Source organism: Orbicella faveolata, unplaced genomic scaffold (assembly GCF_042242905.1).
Source record: "Orbicella faveolata isolate gen_17 unplaced genomic scaffold, um_ofav_v1 contig_24, whole genome shotgun sequence".
Lineage (NCBI taxonomy): Eukaryota > Metazoa > Cnidaria > Anthozoa > Scleractinia > Merulinidae > Orbicella > Orbicella faveolata.
Window position 1 is genome coordinate 5,519,608 of NW_028301552.1, and position 18,386 is coordinate 5,537,993.

The window sequence follows — 18,386 nt, forward strand, 5'->3', positions numbered from 1 at the left end:
TCTTTCTTTACATGCTGCACTGAACGAGTCTCAGTTTCGGAATAATGCAGATGCTCGATTACGATTCCCGATGTATAAGCGACTATTAAGATCTTTATAAAGGAAACTGAATGCTGCTACCGCTGCAGATTCGCTTACAAGTGATTCAAGGTTGAAGTTCACGAGATGTAGTGTAAAGTGCCTGCTCAAAGAAACAACAACGAGGCCACGCTCGCTTATTTAATCTATCTAATCTACTCTAAACTTTCAGTTTCTGAGTAATACAACAGTATAGCTGTGGCCGAAAGACTCCTCTTTTGACGCTTCATTAGTTTTCACGACCTAAAAAATATGAAGATACGTTTGGCAGAACCATGTCACACATTTTCAATATTAAGTTTATTTGGGGGAAAGGTGACTCGCCTGTCAACAAGTTTTCCTTGTAAGCTGAGAAGTAAATTCCCTGGTAGCTAGGGTTACTGCGAAATAAATTAAGGACTCCATTTTGTTTATGGTGATTCTTCCATCAGTCTGAAAAAAAAAATTAACGAAGTGTCGGTTCCAACTAAAACGCCGTTCAAAGGGACAAGCAACGCCGGAAAAGTGTGGTGTTTTGATACACTTCGACTATCGACACTATCAATCGAAGTCACCGGTATAACAAAGTGTCGTTTTCCAGTGTAAACTAAATTCAGCAATCTAAGGATATACCGCAAGGCTGACAAGGCCGAAATTTGCTAAAAAGGATTTTGCGTGAAAAAAAAATGTAGTAAAATCACTCTATTTTACCGTTGAAAGAAGACAGTATAAGAATTTTGTATAATAACGGAGGCTTCCATTGCGAGATGCAGAAATAATAATTTTTGACGCGGAAAATTCTTTGATATATGGTAAGATGCCTCACTCGCCATGCAGGCTCGAAAGCTACTTACGAGCGAAAAAATACCCAGCCGTACAACGTCCTGATAAATGCAACTTCTCCGCATGGAAAATCAGAAGAGTTCAACCTCTGAAACACTCGCAATAGCTCACTTCGACTGAAAAAGAGTGATGGCCCGGGACAAGGGCATCCGAGCGAGTGTTTATCGTAATATTTCGGGGAAACCATCCGAACACACATCGATCGTGGGAGGCGAAACTTTTAGGAGGCTGCGGAGCTTGCAGAGGAACGTTAAATGCGAATGTGATACTGATTTCAGGATTGGTTGTAAGTTGAGAGTACATTAAGAACCGACTCTGACAAGATTTTAAGGTCTGACCGAGAGATTGAGATATGGCGGTACATTTTGCTTGACGCCCATTGAGATAAACTAAAGAATAGAAACTGACATCATCTGAAGCACTTCATCACTGCATATTAATAGCACATTTTACCAAAATTGGATATATAACAGTGTACCTCTTGATGTTTAATAAATTGTGATTTGTTTATACAGAAATTTATGTTGTTTTATATAACAAACCTGAGACAACAATTGGAAGAGCTCTTTGTCTAAATTAACAATGATGATCGAAATATTATCAGCTAAATGATAATTATTGGCTAAGTAAAACCTACGGAGCTGGAAAATATTCATTCAACGACGAGTTAAAAATTGGCGCAGAACTGTTTTGCAAATGACAACTTCAAATACATCGAGTTTTCATTGAAAAGTTCCAATTCCTGAACTTGTCTCGCGTGTTAGGGATGCAATTATGGAATTATTTCGGCAAAACAATCATAAAACACACCACAGGACGACTACAGAAATTCAAGAGGAACGTTTAATTCGAATGTGATTCCAGGGTTGAATAAGAGTTTTAAGATAACATTAAAAACCAAAGCTGACCAAAATTTTAACGTCTGGTCAAGGAATAACGCTGGAAATAAGCCGTGGCGGGGCATTTGTCTTCACGGACACCCGATTAGGCAAACTGACGAACAGAAATTTATGAACATCACCTCAATATCAATAACACATTTTACCAAATTGGTTGTATATTAACGGTACATCCCTTGATATTTAATGAATTTTCAAAGGCCTGTTTATAAAAACTCGCTCATTTTGTTTTATTTAACTAACCAGCCATAACACCAGACAGCTCTTTGTATATATTACCAGTAATAACGACACATTATCATATTCAAAGATAATATTGGCTTAAAGTTTTAAAGCCTACGAAATGAATCGTTTTATTGATCATGTCCACTGTTTCCTTCTATTGTGTTTTTCTCTTGCTGTCTTCTCTGATAACAAGGGCCAATTGTTTCTGAGGTTAGATTCTAGATCTTTAGTCGCTTAATAAAACCGGCTCTAATGTTTGAAGCGAATGTTTTGTTCAGTACTCTATAAAGTCAAGTTATATATGTGGCAAAGAATATTAGCGTTTTCTACAAGAGAATGCTTTGCTTTGAATTAATTATGACGAGACTTCGACGCTATACACTTGTCTTGTGAGTCGGTGATGTCCCCGCTCAGGATCCTTCGGCGAGCTCCGTTAATCAGTCCTGTTTTCAAAGCGCGATGCATTTTTAATCTGTTTTTTCTGGTTGAAAGAAGCCTGCCGCCAACCTGAGTGACTTTTGTCTGTTTTCTACTCTAAAATGATTCACCGTTAGTGTGAGAGTTAAGTATCTTGTCCTCGAAAGAATGTACGGACTAGATTCTCGCTTGTTGCTTAAAAACAAATGTTCAGAGACAGGTGAAGTGTTCTGCAATACATAAATACATGATTCACTAAGGAAGAATACTCTTTTAGTATTTTTGTTTTCTTCTTAAACCTCTTCTCTTAACAAAACCTCAGCCGGAGAGAAAAAGCAATCTTACTTTGCATGAGTAGTCATATACGCTTGTTGGGGCCGTAACCAATCAGCGTGCAGGGATTATACCACGTGACCACTTTTTTCCCATACATTCTCTTAAATTTGGAAATCCAAGATGGCCGCCAGGTAGGCAAAACATGGCGCCCGTGACGTCACAGGTCACGTGCATGCCCAAATAAGGAGATAGACAGGAAGTGAGTTTCAAAATTGATTTTTATTGACTACAGGAAGTAAAAATTACATTGGTGTGTATCCGTATGGAAACGACATGAAAGTGTTCGTGTCAACGACGCGTTTGTCGAAGACGCGTCCGTAGCGTTTAGTCCGTGTGATGACTTTGAGATGTTTGGTGGCTGGGTTTCTCCAGAAGAAGTTGGGGTTGACGACATTGATGTTGCGTCGTTCATCCTCGAGAGGTTGTGTGAGTTCGTCGAGTAGATTTTGTCGCATGACATCATAATTGAGTTGGCGTGATCCTCGTACATTGAGTGAGAAGCCTCGGACTTTGCAGCAGACTTTGCCTTGGTGGGTTCTGTAACCGTAATTTTTGGGTCCAGCGGCAGTGAAATCGACGATGAAATCGCCGTCGTCGAGTTCGTTGGTCATCTCGCCCAGGTAATCGCCTAACGGAACATCGGCTTGACCTGGTTTGTGCGAGTAGATGACGGAGTCGGTGTCAAAGTAGTGAACTTGTTGTTTTAACAGTTCCAGGTAGCTGTATAATTTGAGCCGAGCCCAGCAGGTGGTGAAAGCGGCGACGAAGATGTTGATTCGTCCGTTATCGGGTTGATTGTCTTTGAGTTCGGCGTGGACGACTTCTAGGGCTTCGTCGTTGGCGATTCTGACTTGTCGTATGTCGTTGAGGGGATTGGAAACGAGTTCGAAGAGTTGCGCTGCGCTGTAGACGACTTGGGTGGTGGGTTTGTGTAGGTTTTCGCCGAACTTGCCCCAGAAGGAGTTGAGCATGAGTTTGGCGGTGGCTTTGCGTCCTGGATTCTTCTGGATCATGGTCGGATCGAGAGCGATGCCTTCTTTCTGTTGGTATTGTTGCACGTAGCGTGCCTTGTCTTCGGGGGTGTGACACCAGTTCGGGTAGCCAGCGGATTCCTGTTTAATTTTTAGCCAGGTATTCACGTAATCGGCGAAGAGTCCTTTACGGCGTTGTTCTGGCGGGAAATGGTGGACTTCGTGTATTTTGTTGAGCGTGTATCCCACGGCAACGGCTTTCTGGATTTCGGGTGTGCACCAGGTCCCTCGTAGCGTGCGTTGCTCGGCCGTGTGAGGGCAACGATGCGATTTCTCTAGGAGTGGTTTGGTCATTTCGTGTTCCACGCACGATCGGCAGAGTGGGAAGGTGAGTTTACCTCCGTGCCTGAGGGGTAGAACGGGATGGTAAAGTTCGTGAGGTGGTAGTATGTCTACTTTGGCCATTCCGAAGTAGTGGTGGATGTCTTGATCTTCGGGGTTGACAATGACTTGCGGGTGTCCTACGGGGTATTCGCCTTCCTTGTTGGCCCAGGGGTAGAGCGACGTCACGTCGACGTACTTGGTTTTTTCTCCTTGGGCCACGTCGGTCACGTGATGCAGTTTGATGGCGTTCGTGCGCCCTCCGAAGAAGGCTTCTCTGGGTTGGAGCGGTTCGACGATTTCGAACGTGTCTAGAAACCGGCGGAGATCTGGGTCGGTTTTGACCTCCATGTCCCAGTCGCATTCCCACTTGACGCAGAGCTGGTAGCCTTGGCGACTGAGAAGGTCGTGTTTGCGTAGTGTGGATTCGTAGACTTCGTGTAGGGTTCTATCGGTGTGACAGATGGGATATCTATCTCGTTTGATCGGAAAACAGCGAGGACATCCGTGCCATAGACATCCGTGGAATTCGTAGACGGTTCGAGTGGTTGGATCGTATCCGTCCACGAGTTGATTGGCTAGTCGGATTTCACCTCCGTTTCGCACGGTGCGTATACGATCGCCTTGGTCGGTGTGTTGTAACGAGTGTTCTTGCCAGGCTAGCCATTTCAGGGCTTTGACGGACTGATTGGATCGGGCGCCGTGCCATCCTCGAGGGGGTCTGGAGGCGATGGTGTTGAGCGGGACGAGTTTCTTGCGCCAGAATCGGTTGCAGGCGGAGGCGATGGTGACGCATTTCTCCATGGGGTCAAAGTCCGCTTTTTGTTTGAACTCTTGCCGGAACTTTTGACAGCCTGCTTTGAGGAGTTTGACGTCCGACTCGCAGTAGGCTTCCATTTCTTGTCTTAGTACGAAATGGTAGTTGTCGTTGACTTTCTATTGGTACCAGTGTTCGAATTCGGCTTTCTTTTTGGCGGACATGCCGTCGGGATCGTACATGTCTCGCGGCGGCATGGGTCCTTCGTACTCTTGATTGTCTAGGGTGTTGAATTTGTGCGGGAAGAATCCTTTGCACAGTTCGTGGATTCCGAAGGTGGCTGGAAAGTTGGCCAGCGGGAACGGGAGAAAGCACAGGGAATCTTTGAAAGTCAGTCTGTCGGATTTTAGGGACAGTATCTTGGTGCCTACGGTGATTTGGTCTGTGACTTCTCGATGCGTGGCGTAACAGTGTTGCAGGATGAACATCCCGTCGTAGCCTTTGAGATTGTGAAAGAGGACGATGACGTTCCGATCGTCTCCGTCCACGTCGACGGCGAGGGATTCGAGGGGGTCGAACATGTCGGCGGTGCAGTTGGGACCGTAGAAGGAGCAGAATTGCTCCTCTTCATCGTCTTCCAGGCAGAGTAGAATGGGTGTCTGATTCCCTTCGGCGTCGGTGATGGCTTCGTAGTCGCAGTACACTTGAAGGGGCGGATCTCTGGCTACCCAGACTCGCGTGTCTGGATCATTGGGTTCGGGTTCTTCGAAGGGTCGCCCTTTGACTTCGTCGCGCGACACGCGTTTCTTTTTGGGCTCGTCTTCGTCTTCGGGGATGCGTTGGATGTAACATCGGTGCGTCGGCAGAAAGACTTTCTTTTCGCAGATGTGGCATTCGCCCCATCCGCACTTGTGATCGGGGGTACGACGGTCACCTCCTCGTCCAGTCCTGTGTTTTGATTCGTAGACGTGGCAACAGTCTGGGCACTTTTTGTAAGTGTCGCAGATGGATGGGATGTTGAGGCTCCGGCGTTGCAGGTGGTAGTTGTAGCATTGGGCTCCGGAGAATTTTCTGTGGCACAATCGACAGATCGAGGTGGGTGCAGGAAACTTGCCTCGTGCTAGGGGTCGTTTTTTTTCGATGAAATCGGGGCAGTCTTTTTGTTTGCAGGCGGTGCACCATTTACCGTTGCAGGAATGATTTTGAAAGTCATCGTGATCGTAGCCTCGATTGCATTCGTCGCAGAAGTAGGATTTGCTTAGGAACCCTTTAAACGAGTTACATCCGTCGTAGTGACTGTCTTCTTTGATGAGACGGATGATCTTGTCCGAGGGTTCGGGTCCCGCGTAGATGAGCATGTGTGGCGGATCGATGGAAAGGACTTTGAGTTGGTACCCAGGTAACGCGGCCTGAAACTGTTGCAGTTCGGGAATGCCACAAGGTCCTTCGGGGACGTTGGCTAGCCGGTGGAGTTCTTTGGCCAATCGCTCTTGGACGGGCCGCCCCTGTTTCAGATTGTGGTAATCTTGGTCTCGCGGATTCATGTCAGCGTCTACCAGGGCTTTCATGGTGACGATAGCGCGAGCGCAGCATAGATTGTCTTTGTTTTGGATGGTCACGCGCGACCGTTTGACGATTCCCCGTACGGCGGCACAACTCGGTTTGTATCGTTTTCCGTTCCCACGCCCACGACCCGGGGTGCGTATGAAGGTGGTTTCCATGGTAAACGTGTCGTCGGGGGTGAATTCTTCGTTGGAGTTGAGTTTGGCCGCTAGAGACTGGAGATAAGTGTCTAGTCTTTCACTCCCTTCTTCGAATTCTCGCACGGTGAAAGTGGTGGATTGAAAGGCGTGTGTGAAGGCACTGGACTGCATGGTGAAATGGACCGTGGAGTTGGGTGTCAGGGTAGGATCCTGAGCGATTTGTTGCTCGACGGATCGTTGAAGGGCCTGAGTCAATTCTTGGCCTAGATTGTCCGTGGGAGTCACGTCTCTGTGTTGTCTGAGCGTGGCTTCGAACCGTTGTTTGTTGAGGACGTTTCGCCAGTTACGTCGAGCGCCTACGGGTCTTAATTCAAATTCTAGGAGGGGTCTTGTACTACCACCTCCGGTTTGGATCATCACTCGGTCGAGAGCCGGATCGAAGATCCAGTCGTCATCGTCATCGTCGAATGGGAAGGCTTCGTCGTGGGTCCGTCTGTTCTGTGAAGACAATGAACACAACGTTTTTTATTGGTCAGTTTTTTACTGCCAGGTTTCCAAGCAAAGTGTCTGACAATAACGCTTTTTTACCTTCTAAGAGACAGAACACGTTTATGAAACTAAATCCTAAATAGAGTCTCCTTTTCTCGTTACGCTTGTTGACATAATAACCATAGAAAGCCGAGAAATGAGATCTGCCTCCGTAATTTGATCTACATGTGTATTTCTGTCTTTTAATTTGTATGTGGCCGTAGCCCCATTGTCTTTTCAGTTCGGCATAATCCAAGATTCTTCTGTGAAGTCGACTCAATGGTTTATTGTTCCTTCGATCGCGTACACACTGCCAGGTTGCTAGGTCAATCACGTAACACTTTAGTTCTTCCGGTAGCCTATCCCAGTGACTCTGTAAGAGAGTGGGAACGCTTTCTTAACCACCTATTATGAGCATACTTAGTGGAGCGATCAGGGTAGAGGAAAGTCTTTTCTATGGGGCCGCGTCTCTTGGCCTCTTTTATAGAGTCGGATAAAAACGTTTTTTTGGGTTTATCGTCAATGTCAATGTAACATCCGTATATTTTCATATATCTGCAATCACCTTCTCGACATTGAACTATCTTAATGTGCCCTATGCCCCATTGTTCTTTCAGTTTGCCGTATTCTACTATTTCCTTGAGAAGACGTCGTGAATTTTTTCTTCTTCTTCGCTCGAATAGGATTTGATTCCTGGCTAGACGCATGATGTAGCACTGTAGTTCAGGAGGTAGTCGATCCCAGTGACTCTAAAAGAGTGAAAGTCTCTTAACGTCATCGATGCGGTAGTAAGCACCGTTAAAACTGTATCCTAAAAAAATTTTTCGCTTGACATTTTGGGCGTCTCTGTAGAAACCCGACACGATCATATGCTTTTTTTGATGTGTCCCTGGAACCAGGGCTTGAGGGCAATGCTTCAGTTTACATGTCTCTAGTTTGACTTGGAGTGCCCCTAGTCCCCATCTAGCTTGGACCTTAGCAAAGGTTCGTATCTCGTTACAAAGCTCTCTCCACGATTCACGTTCGCGCCTCTCGATGAGGGACTGGGACTCCCGAAGTCGAACGATATGGGTCTGTATCTCAGTGGGGAGACGATCCCAGTGGCTCTGTAATCGGAAATGAGAGGTAGGGTATCAATCATGAGTTGCTTGAACGGGACGGGTCTCGGTCTCTCCAACCATTGGGAGAGTCTCATTTCTCTTTTGATTTCCATTATCCATTCACGGGTAAGTTGCGACTCCGCGAGTGAGATTATGTACACTTCGATCTCGGGCGGTAACCAATCCCAGTAACTCTGTGAACAAAGGCGTGACAAAAAAGATGCCGTCAGTTGTCTAGGGAAGCCACGAACGCACTTAGCATACACGGAGTGTGACAGATCTGGCAGTACAACTTTTCCTGGGTCGCGCCCTTGTTCACCATCTGATCATCGAGTGCCTGGACATAGCAATCGTAATGCACATATTAACGACAGCACTTGGTAAGGGCGCAGGTTTCGGTTCTGAGGATGACTTTCTTACATAGGGTACACGTTATACTCACTGCTTCTTCATGTTGATCCATCTGTTGGTTCATCTCCTCGTCGGTCAGCTCTTGTGCCATGATTTTTTCCAGCGCTCGATACAAGTCAAAAACTCAGAGTGACGTGAACGGTTCGAACCGATCTTTTTATACTTACGGTAAAACTGGATCCCAGGTTGCACTCGACCCGGACCCAGTCTCCGACCGGGAGGGGGGATACCCCCTATCCCCCTGGTCTGCCCTGTACACGTGATGTCGGCCTTTTTCGTTTGATTGGTGCATCATGGACATAAAGCGAGATGCGCATTTGGCATTTTTCGGTTTTTGGTGATGGAGACTGAATCCGGGCACATCAGTCGCCGCCGAACTCGAAGTCAGTCTCCCGAAGGATCACCGAGACGAGTACGTCGTCGGCGTCGTGCCCGATCACACGATGACGATGAACCACCGAGACGCAGTCGTCGCCTTCGGGGTCAGATACCCGACGAAACACCGATTCAACAAGTGTGTTTTATTTGTCAGAGAGACATTCACATTGATTCTCTGGCATCGTGCCAGCGTACTCCTTGCTGCGGCGTGTTCATGCATCGGCGATGCTACCGGGAGATGGAGAGACGGGTTCTGACCTGTGGCAACTGCCGACGCGTGATCGACGATATTCAGCCTGAGGTCGTGTTGGAAACCGACGAGGAAATGGAGGAAGATGATAACGATGAGGAGTACCAGTTAACGGCAGGTGCGAATGCTCGTTTAGTTAGAATGGATCGAGAGTTGGAGCGATATCGCAGTGAGGGTAGACCTTATCACTGCCATCACGAGGGCTCGTATTTGTGGAATGATTTGCCGTATGCCATTGACCCTGGCATTTGGACACGTTATTATACCTTTATCAGGAATTTCGTGACTCTGTATCGGGATCGAGACCTGTACATTCACGGTTGTGTGCGTCTCCCCGTGGAACCGACCCGAGAGATTAGAAGTTATCTGTACCGTCTGTTCATTTACAACACTCCTTACTATACGTATAACCTGATCCGAATTCAAAGGTTCAGACTCTACTTCAGGCGCGTGGAGGGACAAAGGGATATTGAGATTCGAGAGCTGTGTCTCTTACCCTTTCCCGGTGGTCCCTCGTTTTACCACGAGGACGGACTATGGACCTGACACTGTCTTTTTTCATTTTTTTACAGTGGACACTCATCGCAGAATGATTCACGACGCCTTTACCTATATGAGAGACAATGGAAAATCCTTTGAGACGCACAATTCCTTGACGCGATCGTGGAATCATTTACCTTATCCCCTTCCTGTCACAGTGTGGTTCCAGTACTATCGCGAGGTGGAGGCCTTTGTGCGATCCTCGGAGTTCCGAAGTCCCATGTACATTCACGGCACCGTGTTTTTTCCCTTCAATGTCATTTCGTACGATCATATACGCATGGAGGTGTATCGCATGTTTTATTTCAACACCCCTTTCTTGGTGTTCGAATTCACCTCCAGAATTAGGTTTCGGTTGTTATTCATCTCTTCGTCGACGTTCGGGGACCAAATAAGGTTCGAACGTTTGTTTGTGACATCGAATGCCTCGGATACTCTGTACCACAATGGCATGACGTGCGAGACTTGAAGAAAAACAAAAGAGACTCTTTTTTGAAAAAACAACAAAGCGTGTAACTTTAATTACAACAATAAAGTTTACAATTTCCAACGTTTTTTTCTTGTCTTAGGTAGAGTCATATTTCAGTCCCTTTCTCCAAGGTTCGAAATCTTCCCATCCTTCTTGTAACTTTTGTGCTTCTGTCTTCTTGGCCTTCTTGTACGTCTTGCCCTTGCCCTTGCCTTTGGGACTGTAACCACCGTCGTCGTCTATGTATTTCTCGGCGACACCGATGGATCTTAAGAACTCTTTTTGCGCGTCGGTCATGAGTTTACCTGGGGCTGATTTGGCAGTTGGTTTGGGTGGCACGGGTGGCTTCTTGCTTGTGGATGGTTTGGTATATTTAAACTCCTTTTTGAAACCTGACGTGGAAGGTGTAGCGGGTTCTTGTTTGATGACCACGGGGGCTGCGGAGGGTTGGTTGACGCCCTTGATGATCTGTTTCAACAGACGTTCGACGGGTGCGTCGGCCATGCCTTCGGGTTCTACCGTTCCTTGGTACGTGGGAGTGCCGCGTATACCCGTCCGTATACGTTTCACCAGTTTGACTTCTTCGTTTGCCATGGGTTTGGTCATCTTGACGGCCATGCTGGCGGGGATACGTTTGTCTTTCAGGATGAGATCTTCTTCGGCGGCCAAACGTCCCGCTTTGGTCAACAAGGCGCTCTGGGTGATCTTACCCTTGTAATAATCTTGCAAACGATTGAATTCTTGAACGGGTACCATCATGACTTCGTTCATGCCTTCGGCTGACTCAGGGTCGTGTCAGGAAATTCGGACAATTCTCTCAAGGCCGTCTCGTAACAGTCTTGCCAGTACCGTATGGATTCGTCTTTCTTTTCCAACTCGAGTTCAAGACTTTGAACGGTTCGCTTGCCTTTACCGCACTCCCTGCACAACTCGATGCACCCACCGAGCGGTGTGGTATCTCGTTTCGTTTGACAGGTTTGGCAGAAGTCACCGAACTTTAAAGCCATGTACTCTTGATACAGGTCGTGGTACCTCTTGTTCAAGTGATCGTACGAGTCTTTCCATCGGGCTTCGCGACGATTGGCGTCTTGCAACAACTGCACGAGTTTAGGAATGGTATTGGACTCGTCTTCTCTCGGCGGGAAATTGGGTATGACGTCGACCCCCTCCAGCGGGTAACCGTCTTCGCCGCGTCCTTTCACCGTACACAACATGCTTTGAAACAACCGTGTAATCCGCTCCAGAACCCCGCTCCGTTTTGGGTGAGGAGATGCTCTCTTCGGCGCTTGAGAGAGTTTTTGCGTCTACCCACTTCGCGCAGAACCTTTTTATGTCTTTTCAGTTTCCCATAAGTCGTTGCGTCGATGGGGATCCTCCTTTTCAGCAAATTGAGAACCATCTCGCTGATGGCGTTGATCTGATCTCTGTCGGCGTAATGCAACATCCGTTGACGTTTATTTCGATTGGCTTCTTTCAGGACGCTCGTCAAGAAACGACGTTGTCGTCGCAACCGCTTCATCGTTCACGTCTAACGTCCGGTTGGTCCGTCCCGCTCTTTTATTCACAACTCTTCGAGAAGGCCCAACACCGTCTTGGCCACGGTGCTGACAATTTTACCAAGACCCTTTCCCCTTTGGACCCTCCTTCTTCCTACTCCTACTCGACGTAATCCCACTCGTCGTCTCCTTCGCCTTCTCACCACCATGTTGTGTTCTGACACGCACGCACGCACTTTAACACTGGAATGACGTAGACAGGTGATCACGTGTCCTTTTTATAGAGTCTCTCTCTACACCGCTCTGCTTCTTCTTTGAACGTCTGAATACAACTTCCATGCTTTTTTAAAACCGTCGAAAAAACCTTTTCCCGTTTGGACCTTCCTTCTACGTATTCCCACTCGCCGTCGTCTCCTTCGACCTCTCCTCACCATGTCGGGTTTCCACCTTGAATGATTCACGAAGGGGATCGCGTGTCCATTTTTATAGAGGCTCGTGAACGAATCGTGTTTCGTAGTCTCGAAAGTATCGGTCGTACGTGGGAGGTGTGAAATCCGTCACCACGTCGTCCAACGTTTGCATCTTGATCAAAAACCCATCCAATTCCTCCACACCGCCCAGAGCGTAGTTCCTCAGTTCGGTCAACGTCTTTTCGTACGTCGTGTATGCGAATTGGGTCATGTCCATCTTGAGCGAATACTTCTTTAAATCGTTCCATCCCTTCAGGGCGGCGGCGAAAGCCGTCAATCCTACCGCCACGTACCCGTCTTTCCACACGGATCCCACGACGATGCTCGCTGCCGCAGTCAGTAAGGCCAGTCCGTTGAGAATGGCGTTGCACAATTTGTAGTAACCGAACATCTGCCTTCGACACCACCAATACTTGTGGTAGAAAGCGTACAGTCCATCCAAACGTCTCAACACGTCCAAATCCACCACAGAGGTAAAAGGTTCATCCAATAAACAGACCGAAGTACTCATGACTCTTTTCCAACCAGTGCCAAACGTAGTCTGACTTTCTGTCGGGACGTTCGATCCTTTTAGCTTGTTGCTTGTATTCCCAGATCTCGTCCTTGAAGGCGGTTTCTACGGATTGGTTCAGGATATCCTGGACTTGTCTGTAACTATCGCAATCGTCCGCGACACGTTTCATGTCTTCGTGATCCATGCTGGTCGCATCCCAGTAAGAGCGGGAGCATCGACATAGATGCAGGAAGTAGGGGAACCACTCGACTTCGCTTCTCAACATGTTCTCAGTTTCGTACACTGGTCGAATTGCGAGTCACTGTAGGACGTTGTCCGTTCTTATAGGTAGTCGTGATCGTATTCGTGGTCGTGATGCCTGCGATTCGTCGACCCGCCGCCGTTTGTTGTTGTTGGCGCAAAATCTCTTCCAATTGTTGCTGCATCTGGGCTTGGTCGAGAACACGGGCGCCTCGACTTCTTCTTCTTCCTCCTCGACCCGATCGAATCGACGAAGGCGGTGTGGAGTCACCACCACTTCCGCCTCCGCCTCCGCCTCCGCCTCCACCTCCGCCTCCACCTCCGCCTCTGCCTCTGCCTCTACCTCTGCCTCTTCCACCGCTACCACTAGCGCTACTTCTTCTGCGGCTTCCGGAATCACTGGAGGACGTCGGTGTATTTTAACGTGGGACGCGTCTCGGTCGTTTCCCTCCTCGAACAGCGTGTGCCAAAGGTGTGGCGGATGTTATCCTGGGTGCCCCGACACCTGCCGTGACATTGGCGCGCGACACGGATCCAGCACTACCGACACCCACCGTGACGTTGGTCTGTGGCACACCCGCGCCAGGAGTGCCTACTCCGACGGGCGAGACATTGGGCAGGGGTGGTGTCGCCAGTGACGATAGCGGTGAAGGAGGAGTGTTCAGACTCGCACCCACACCCGCTGCAGACGGAATGGGTGTACTCGTTCGAGTCAATGGAGTCCAAGGCGAATAATCTTCCAGAGCCGAGAGGTTGAAATCGTCACTACCATAAGAGCTCATTTTTATCCATTCCCCTCTCTCTTTCTATCTTCTTCTCGGCGAGTTCTCGTTGCTTATGAACCAAATAATCGAAACCCTCACCATTATATGCGTTTATGACGGACCGTACTTGACGATAACTCTCGCATTCTGTGACCTGTCTCATCGGTTCGTAGTCCAGCTCATGGGGATTCATGCAGTATTTGAGTCTGGTCTTGCATAGGACGATGAAAAGCGGAAACCACTCGACTTCGCTCCTCAACATGACGGGGTTGCAAACTGATGGCATCGTACGAATCCTTCGTCTTTTAACACGTGGCTGAGAACGCGTTGATCGTCCTGACTGGCTGGATGAAGATCCAATAGCATGTATCCGTAAGGTCGATCGGTGACCTTTCGAAACGTGTCCAACACCTCCTGCCATTGCGTGGGAAACGATTGCAGAAGTAAATTTCGTATCCCCAACTGATCCCGAGGGTTCTTGAAAGCCGCGATGTAATGAGCGTTGCGGGAAATGGTCTTGGCGAATTTTCCGTTGGGGAATAGATCCTGACACAGGTAAATCACCGTGATGTTCCGATGATGCGAATGTTTGGTGAAGAGATCCAACACGCGCTTGTCGTTACCACCCTCGTCCATCAGGTCGTCCAATACCAACACACCCCCTCCAGGAAACCATCGGGGTAACTGCTCGCTGTCGGGGATGCCTTCGTAAAACTTGACCCCGCCCTTCTTGAGCTTTTGGAACCCGTTTTGCCACGATCCGTAGCAGTAATGAATACTCTTCGGTGTTTGTTGGAACAAGTCGCCGTTCTCCAAGAGCAGTTTGGTGGTGAACACCGTCTTGCCGCACCCCGACGGACCCGCTATCAACAAACTCGACGGAGTGTGAAATTGAAACGCTTTGCGTCGTTCCATGATCTTGAAATGGTCCAGGGTTTCGAGACGCTCCGTTTTTTATCCGAACAACTTGGCCAATGGGGTCTTGACGGCTGGGATGCGTCTCAACAGACCCAATAGGGTGACTCTACGATTGAAACAGATGGGCTTTTTCTTGGATCGACTCTTGGCGGGGGCTCCCTGTGGTTTCGCAAATTTCCCCACTTGGAATTTCCTGGCGTACCACGCTTTTCCCCTCTTGATCTTGGTCATGGCTCTCTCGGCCGCGGCTCTCTTGGGACGCTTGGCAGGCGCCGATCTCTTTTTTCGAGGTTTCTTGGCGAATTTACTCAAGTCTCCGAACTTGTCTTCGTACCAATGCCTCTTTTTCATTCTTCTTTTCCTATCTTCTTTCACGGAAAGCTTCGGCTTGGCGGGCGCTCTCTTGGGTTTCCTACGGGTGGTCACCGTCGCTGGTAATGCACCGGTGTCAAGGACAGACGGCGGTTGAAAAGACACTTGTCTTCTGGCGGGTTGAAGTATTTTCAGATTGAGCTGTCGTTTTGGCGGTTGGTTTTTCTTGAAATGAGCCTCACTGGGTTGAGGCGCCTTTCCACCCGCTTTTCCATAGCGTTTTTCCAACCTGGCTATCACGTCGTCCAAATCTCTATGCCCTTGAAACTGAAGAGCCATGACCACCACACAACCTCTTTTTCAAAAATGAACACTTTTTATTCGAACAGCTTACTTTATAACAAATGACGCACTCCTCTGGAAGAACCACACGTGTCCTGGTGACACGGGGTTTTACAAATCTTGAGCCAATCCAACTCGTCCACGATCAGACGTTCTAACATCTGTCCTACTTTACGATCGTTCTCCACAAACTCGTTTTTCTTAAAACGATTCAAGAACGCGTTCATGTCACGACCTTCGGCTCGGTCGATCAGGAACATCAGGGCGTAACCGCCGCAACTCTGACTGAATAGGGACTGCAGACTCTTGCCGTTGTGAATCTGGTACTTGAAATGACGGTCCAACCAGGCTCGGATCGGTCCGGCGGTGACGTACGTGTCCAACGGCAGACCGTAACTGTCCAGGATTTCGCACTTGTTCTTGTCGGCCCACAAAGCGATCCAATGAAATCCCGGTTTATCGTGAGGGTCCGTGTTCACGATGTAAGCGGTCGGTCCTTCTTGAGGTACTGTCCTTGGAAGCCGATCGCAAGGGACCGTGCCGTGAAAAACACAGCAGAGTGACGGATTCGTCCGTGCCAAATAATCCAATTGTAAATTATTCAAGGCCACTTTCTCCATTTTTTTTCTTCTCATTGGTACACGTCGTAGAGGACGACTCGGTTCTCGTTGATCTCCAGCATGTTCTCGAATTCGCCGTACAACAAGATGGTCAGGTTTGATCCCGGATTGGCTCCGAAATCGATCACCAGACGCAGTTCACCTTCCTGCTTGGGGTTCAACACTGGACTGTCCAAACATCCATTGGCTGTGTTATCAAATACAAACAGGTTGCATCTCTTGTCTTGCCCCCAGTCCTCTTTCCGGACCATGTTTCCTTTTCCTCTGCACAAGACTCCCGAGGCTTTGAGGAATCTTTGGTAACCTCTCAGATCTTTACTGGTATCATCGTGTTTGAGCTCCAAGGTCTCGTAGGGGTACTCTTCACCTCTCACCAATTGTTTGATGGAAGAGATATTGAATTGTTCAAAACTGAACGGATTGACCGTCACAGTTCCATTGAAGGCTGTTTGTTTCATCAACACCACCACTAACCGATTAGGTAGCTTATTGTGGAAAGGATTGCTGCACTCGAAATGACGGTTGTCATTGGGATGAGAGTAAGTGCGAATTTCACCTCTCACCGTGGGGTAAGTGGCCACTCTTCCGCCTTTCATGCTGGTCATGAGTTCTCGGTACACCGAGGGAGTCACTCTCACTTGAGACAGGAACAATCTCACTTTCACGTCGGCTTCAGTCAGTCTGAGAGTATCGGCACCGGCCCATTGGACTGTCCACATAGTGGGGGCATTGAAGTACATGTCGATCTGGATCTGTACACCAGGTACCAGTAACTTGCTGAGATAAAACACTTCCAGGTAAGGTTTGAACCTCAAGGTCACTCTCTTTCCACCAAAAAACTGAATTCGACTTTGAACCATGTTCTTGAGATCTTGGGGTAAGGCAGCATAATCGGCGTGAGCAGGATCCAACTTATTGCCTGTCATTACATCCGCCTCTCCGCGACTGGGTACACTGAGACAATTGTACCAACCCTCTGGTGTCAGGATCGATTCACCGTCGTCTCGGTCGTGGTTCAACAGCGCTTCGAGGTAGGCTTTGTAGTGGTAAGTATCGGTTTGGGGGCTGATGAGAGTGCCATTCAATCTCACATTGATCTGTTTGAAGAGGGTGTGGGCCAGATTGTTGGCGAGTCCAACGGTAGTCGCTTGCGCTATATTACCTCCGCCAGCTGTCTTGACGACCAACTCCACTTCGAAGAAACTCTCGTTCATGTCGATGAAGTCTTCTTGAGGATCGATTTGGAAGGTCACCGGGTTGATCCCCGTATTGAACGGATTGATTCTCACCTCACGTCGCGACGACATGCTGAGATCCGTGGGAGGAGTGGTGAACATGTCCAGGCGGGGATTACGAACTCCGCCGACCTAGCGTGAGCCACGAGGTCCGTCATCGTCGTCTACGGCGTCTTTTTCGTCGTTGCACGCTTCTCAGTGCTGACTTTACCCAACGGTAGTCTGGGAGTTTTGAGCGTCTCTGGAAGAGCGAACCCCCTTTATACGTGCGTATCCCTCCGGGGAGACGTCTCACGCGTCTCGAGTAGATGGGAATCATGATCCAAACAGGTCTCTTCTTTTTCTTGTACTACCCAAAAAGCGTTGGAACTCTTCCGTCGCTTTACGTTTCCCGGAGCGAATGGCTCCCCGCTTTAACCCAGCGAGTGCACCTTTCCAATTGGGCTTTCCTCCCGTGCCACCCGATTTTAAACCTTTCAGACCCTCGATGGCCGTCTCCTTCAGAACGTCCTTGAGAATGCCGGGAGCTCGTTTCTTGAAGCCTTTCCAAGCCTGGCCGAATATGCCAGACCCCGATTGGTATCCGTCGGGATGAAACCGTATCAAGGTTCCACCGATCATGATTTCTTAAAGTGTAACGTCGCGATCGTATTGCCGGCTCCAAAGTTCGTCAGTTCTCCAGTTGCCTCGGCCACTTGCACTTCCATAATGTCCAGCACCTCTTTGCGCACGGGAATATATTGAATGTGAGCGGGTTCGAAGTACTGAACACCGGCGCCTCTTCGAATCAAGTTGACCTCTCTCAGTAAATCCGTGACTTGATTTCCCACCACGCTACCTCCTCCCACGTTAGAGTACACGAGCAAGGAACGCGAACTGCTTCCGATCACACTCTCAAACGCTCTGTTCAGGTTCAGAAAACGCCAATTGCAAAAGACGCTGAGTTCCAAGAATTCAGTATTTTTGATGGGGTTTTTCACGACATGGAAAAAAAGACGATTTCCACTCGAATCCTGTATGTCTCCTCTGGTTCGAATGTCTGGAATGACATCATCGAAAAATTCGATTCGCAAGTTTGGACCCAGCACGTAACTATTTCCCTTCCTCAGCAACCATCCCATTTTCAAAGCCAGATCGACGTCAAATTGTAATTCAGGTGGTTCCCTTCTGGGACGGTAGACGTTTTTGTTATCCGTGACCAGGTCTTCGC

The 18,386-nt window shown here is 48.4% G+C and overlaps 3 protein-coding genes and 2 pseudogenes across 3 annotated transcripts; 1 reads left to right on the forward strand and 4 right to left on the reverse strand.

Annotated features, from left to right (window-relative positions):
* Positions 1-3,019: 3,019 nt before the first annotated feature.
* Positions 3,020-7,105, reverse strand: LOC149110069 (uncharacterized; annotated as a pseudogene).
* Positions 7,106-8,953: 1,848 nt separating this feature from the next.
* Positions 8,954-9,866, forward strand: LOC149110070 (uncharacterized). Its single transcript, XM_089292608.1, has one exon. The coding sequence runs from the start codon at positions 8,969-8,971 to the stop codon at positions 9,800-9,802; it is 834 nt and encodes a 277-aa protein (XP_089148734.1). The 5' UTR covers positions 8,954-8,968; the 3' UTR covers positions 9,803-9,866.
* A 559-nt stretch (positions 9,867-10,425) lies between these two features.
* LOC149110071 (uncharacterized) lies at positions 10,426-12,744 on the reverse strand. The gene has a single exon (XM_089292540.1). It carries the CDS (start codon positions 12,740-12,742, stop codon positions 12,245-12,247), a length of 498 nt encoding a protein of 165 aa, XP_089148666.1. The 5' UTR covers positions 12,743-12,744; the 3' UTR covers positions 10,426-12,244.
* Positions 12,745-13,014: 270 nt separating this feature from the next.
* On the reverse strand, positions 13,015-13,767 carry LOC149110072 (uncharacterized; annotated as a pseudogene).
* Positions 13,768-15,952: 2,185 nt separating this feature from the next.
* LOC149110073 (uncharacterized protein F54H12.2-like) lies at positions 15,953-17,291 on the reverse strand. The gene has a single exon (XM_089290824.1). The coding sequence runs from the start codon at positions 17,276-17,278 to the stop codon at positions 15,953-15,955; it is 1,326 nt and encodes a 441-aa protein (XP_089146950.1). The 5' UTR covers positions 17,279-17,291.
* Between the last annotated feature and the right edge of the window lie 1,095 nt (positions 17,292-18,386).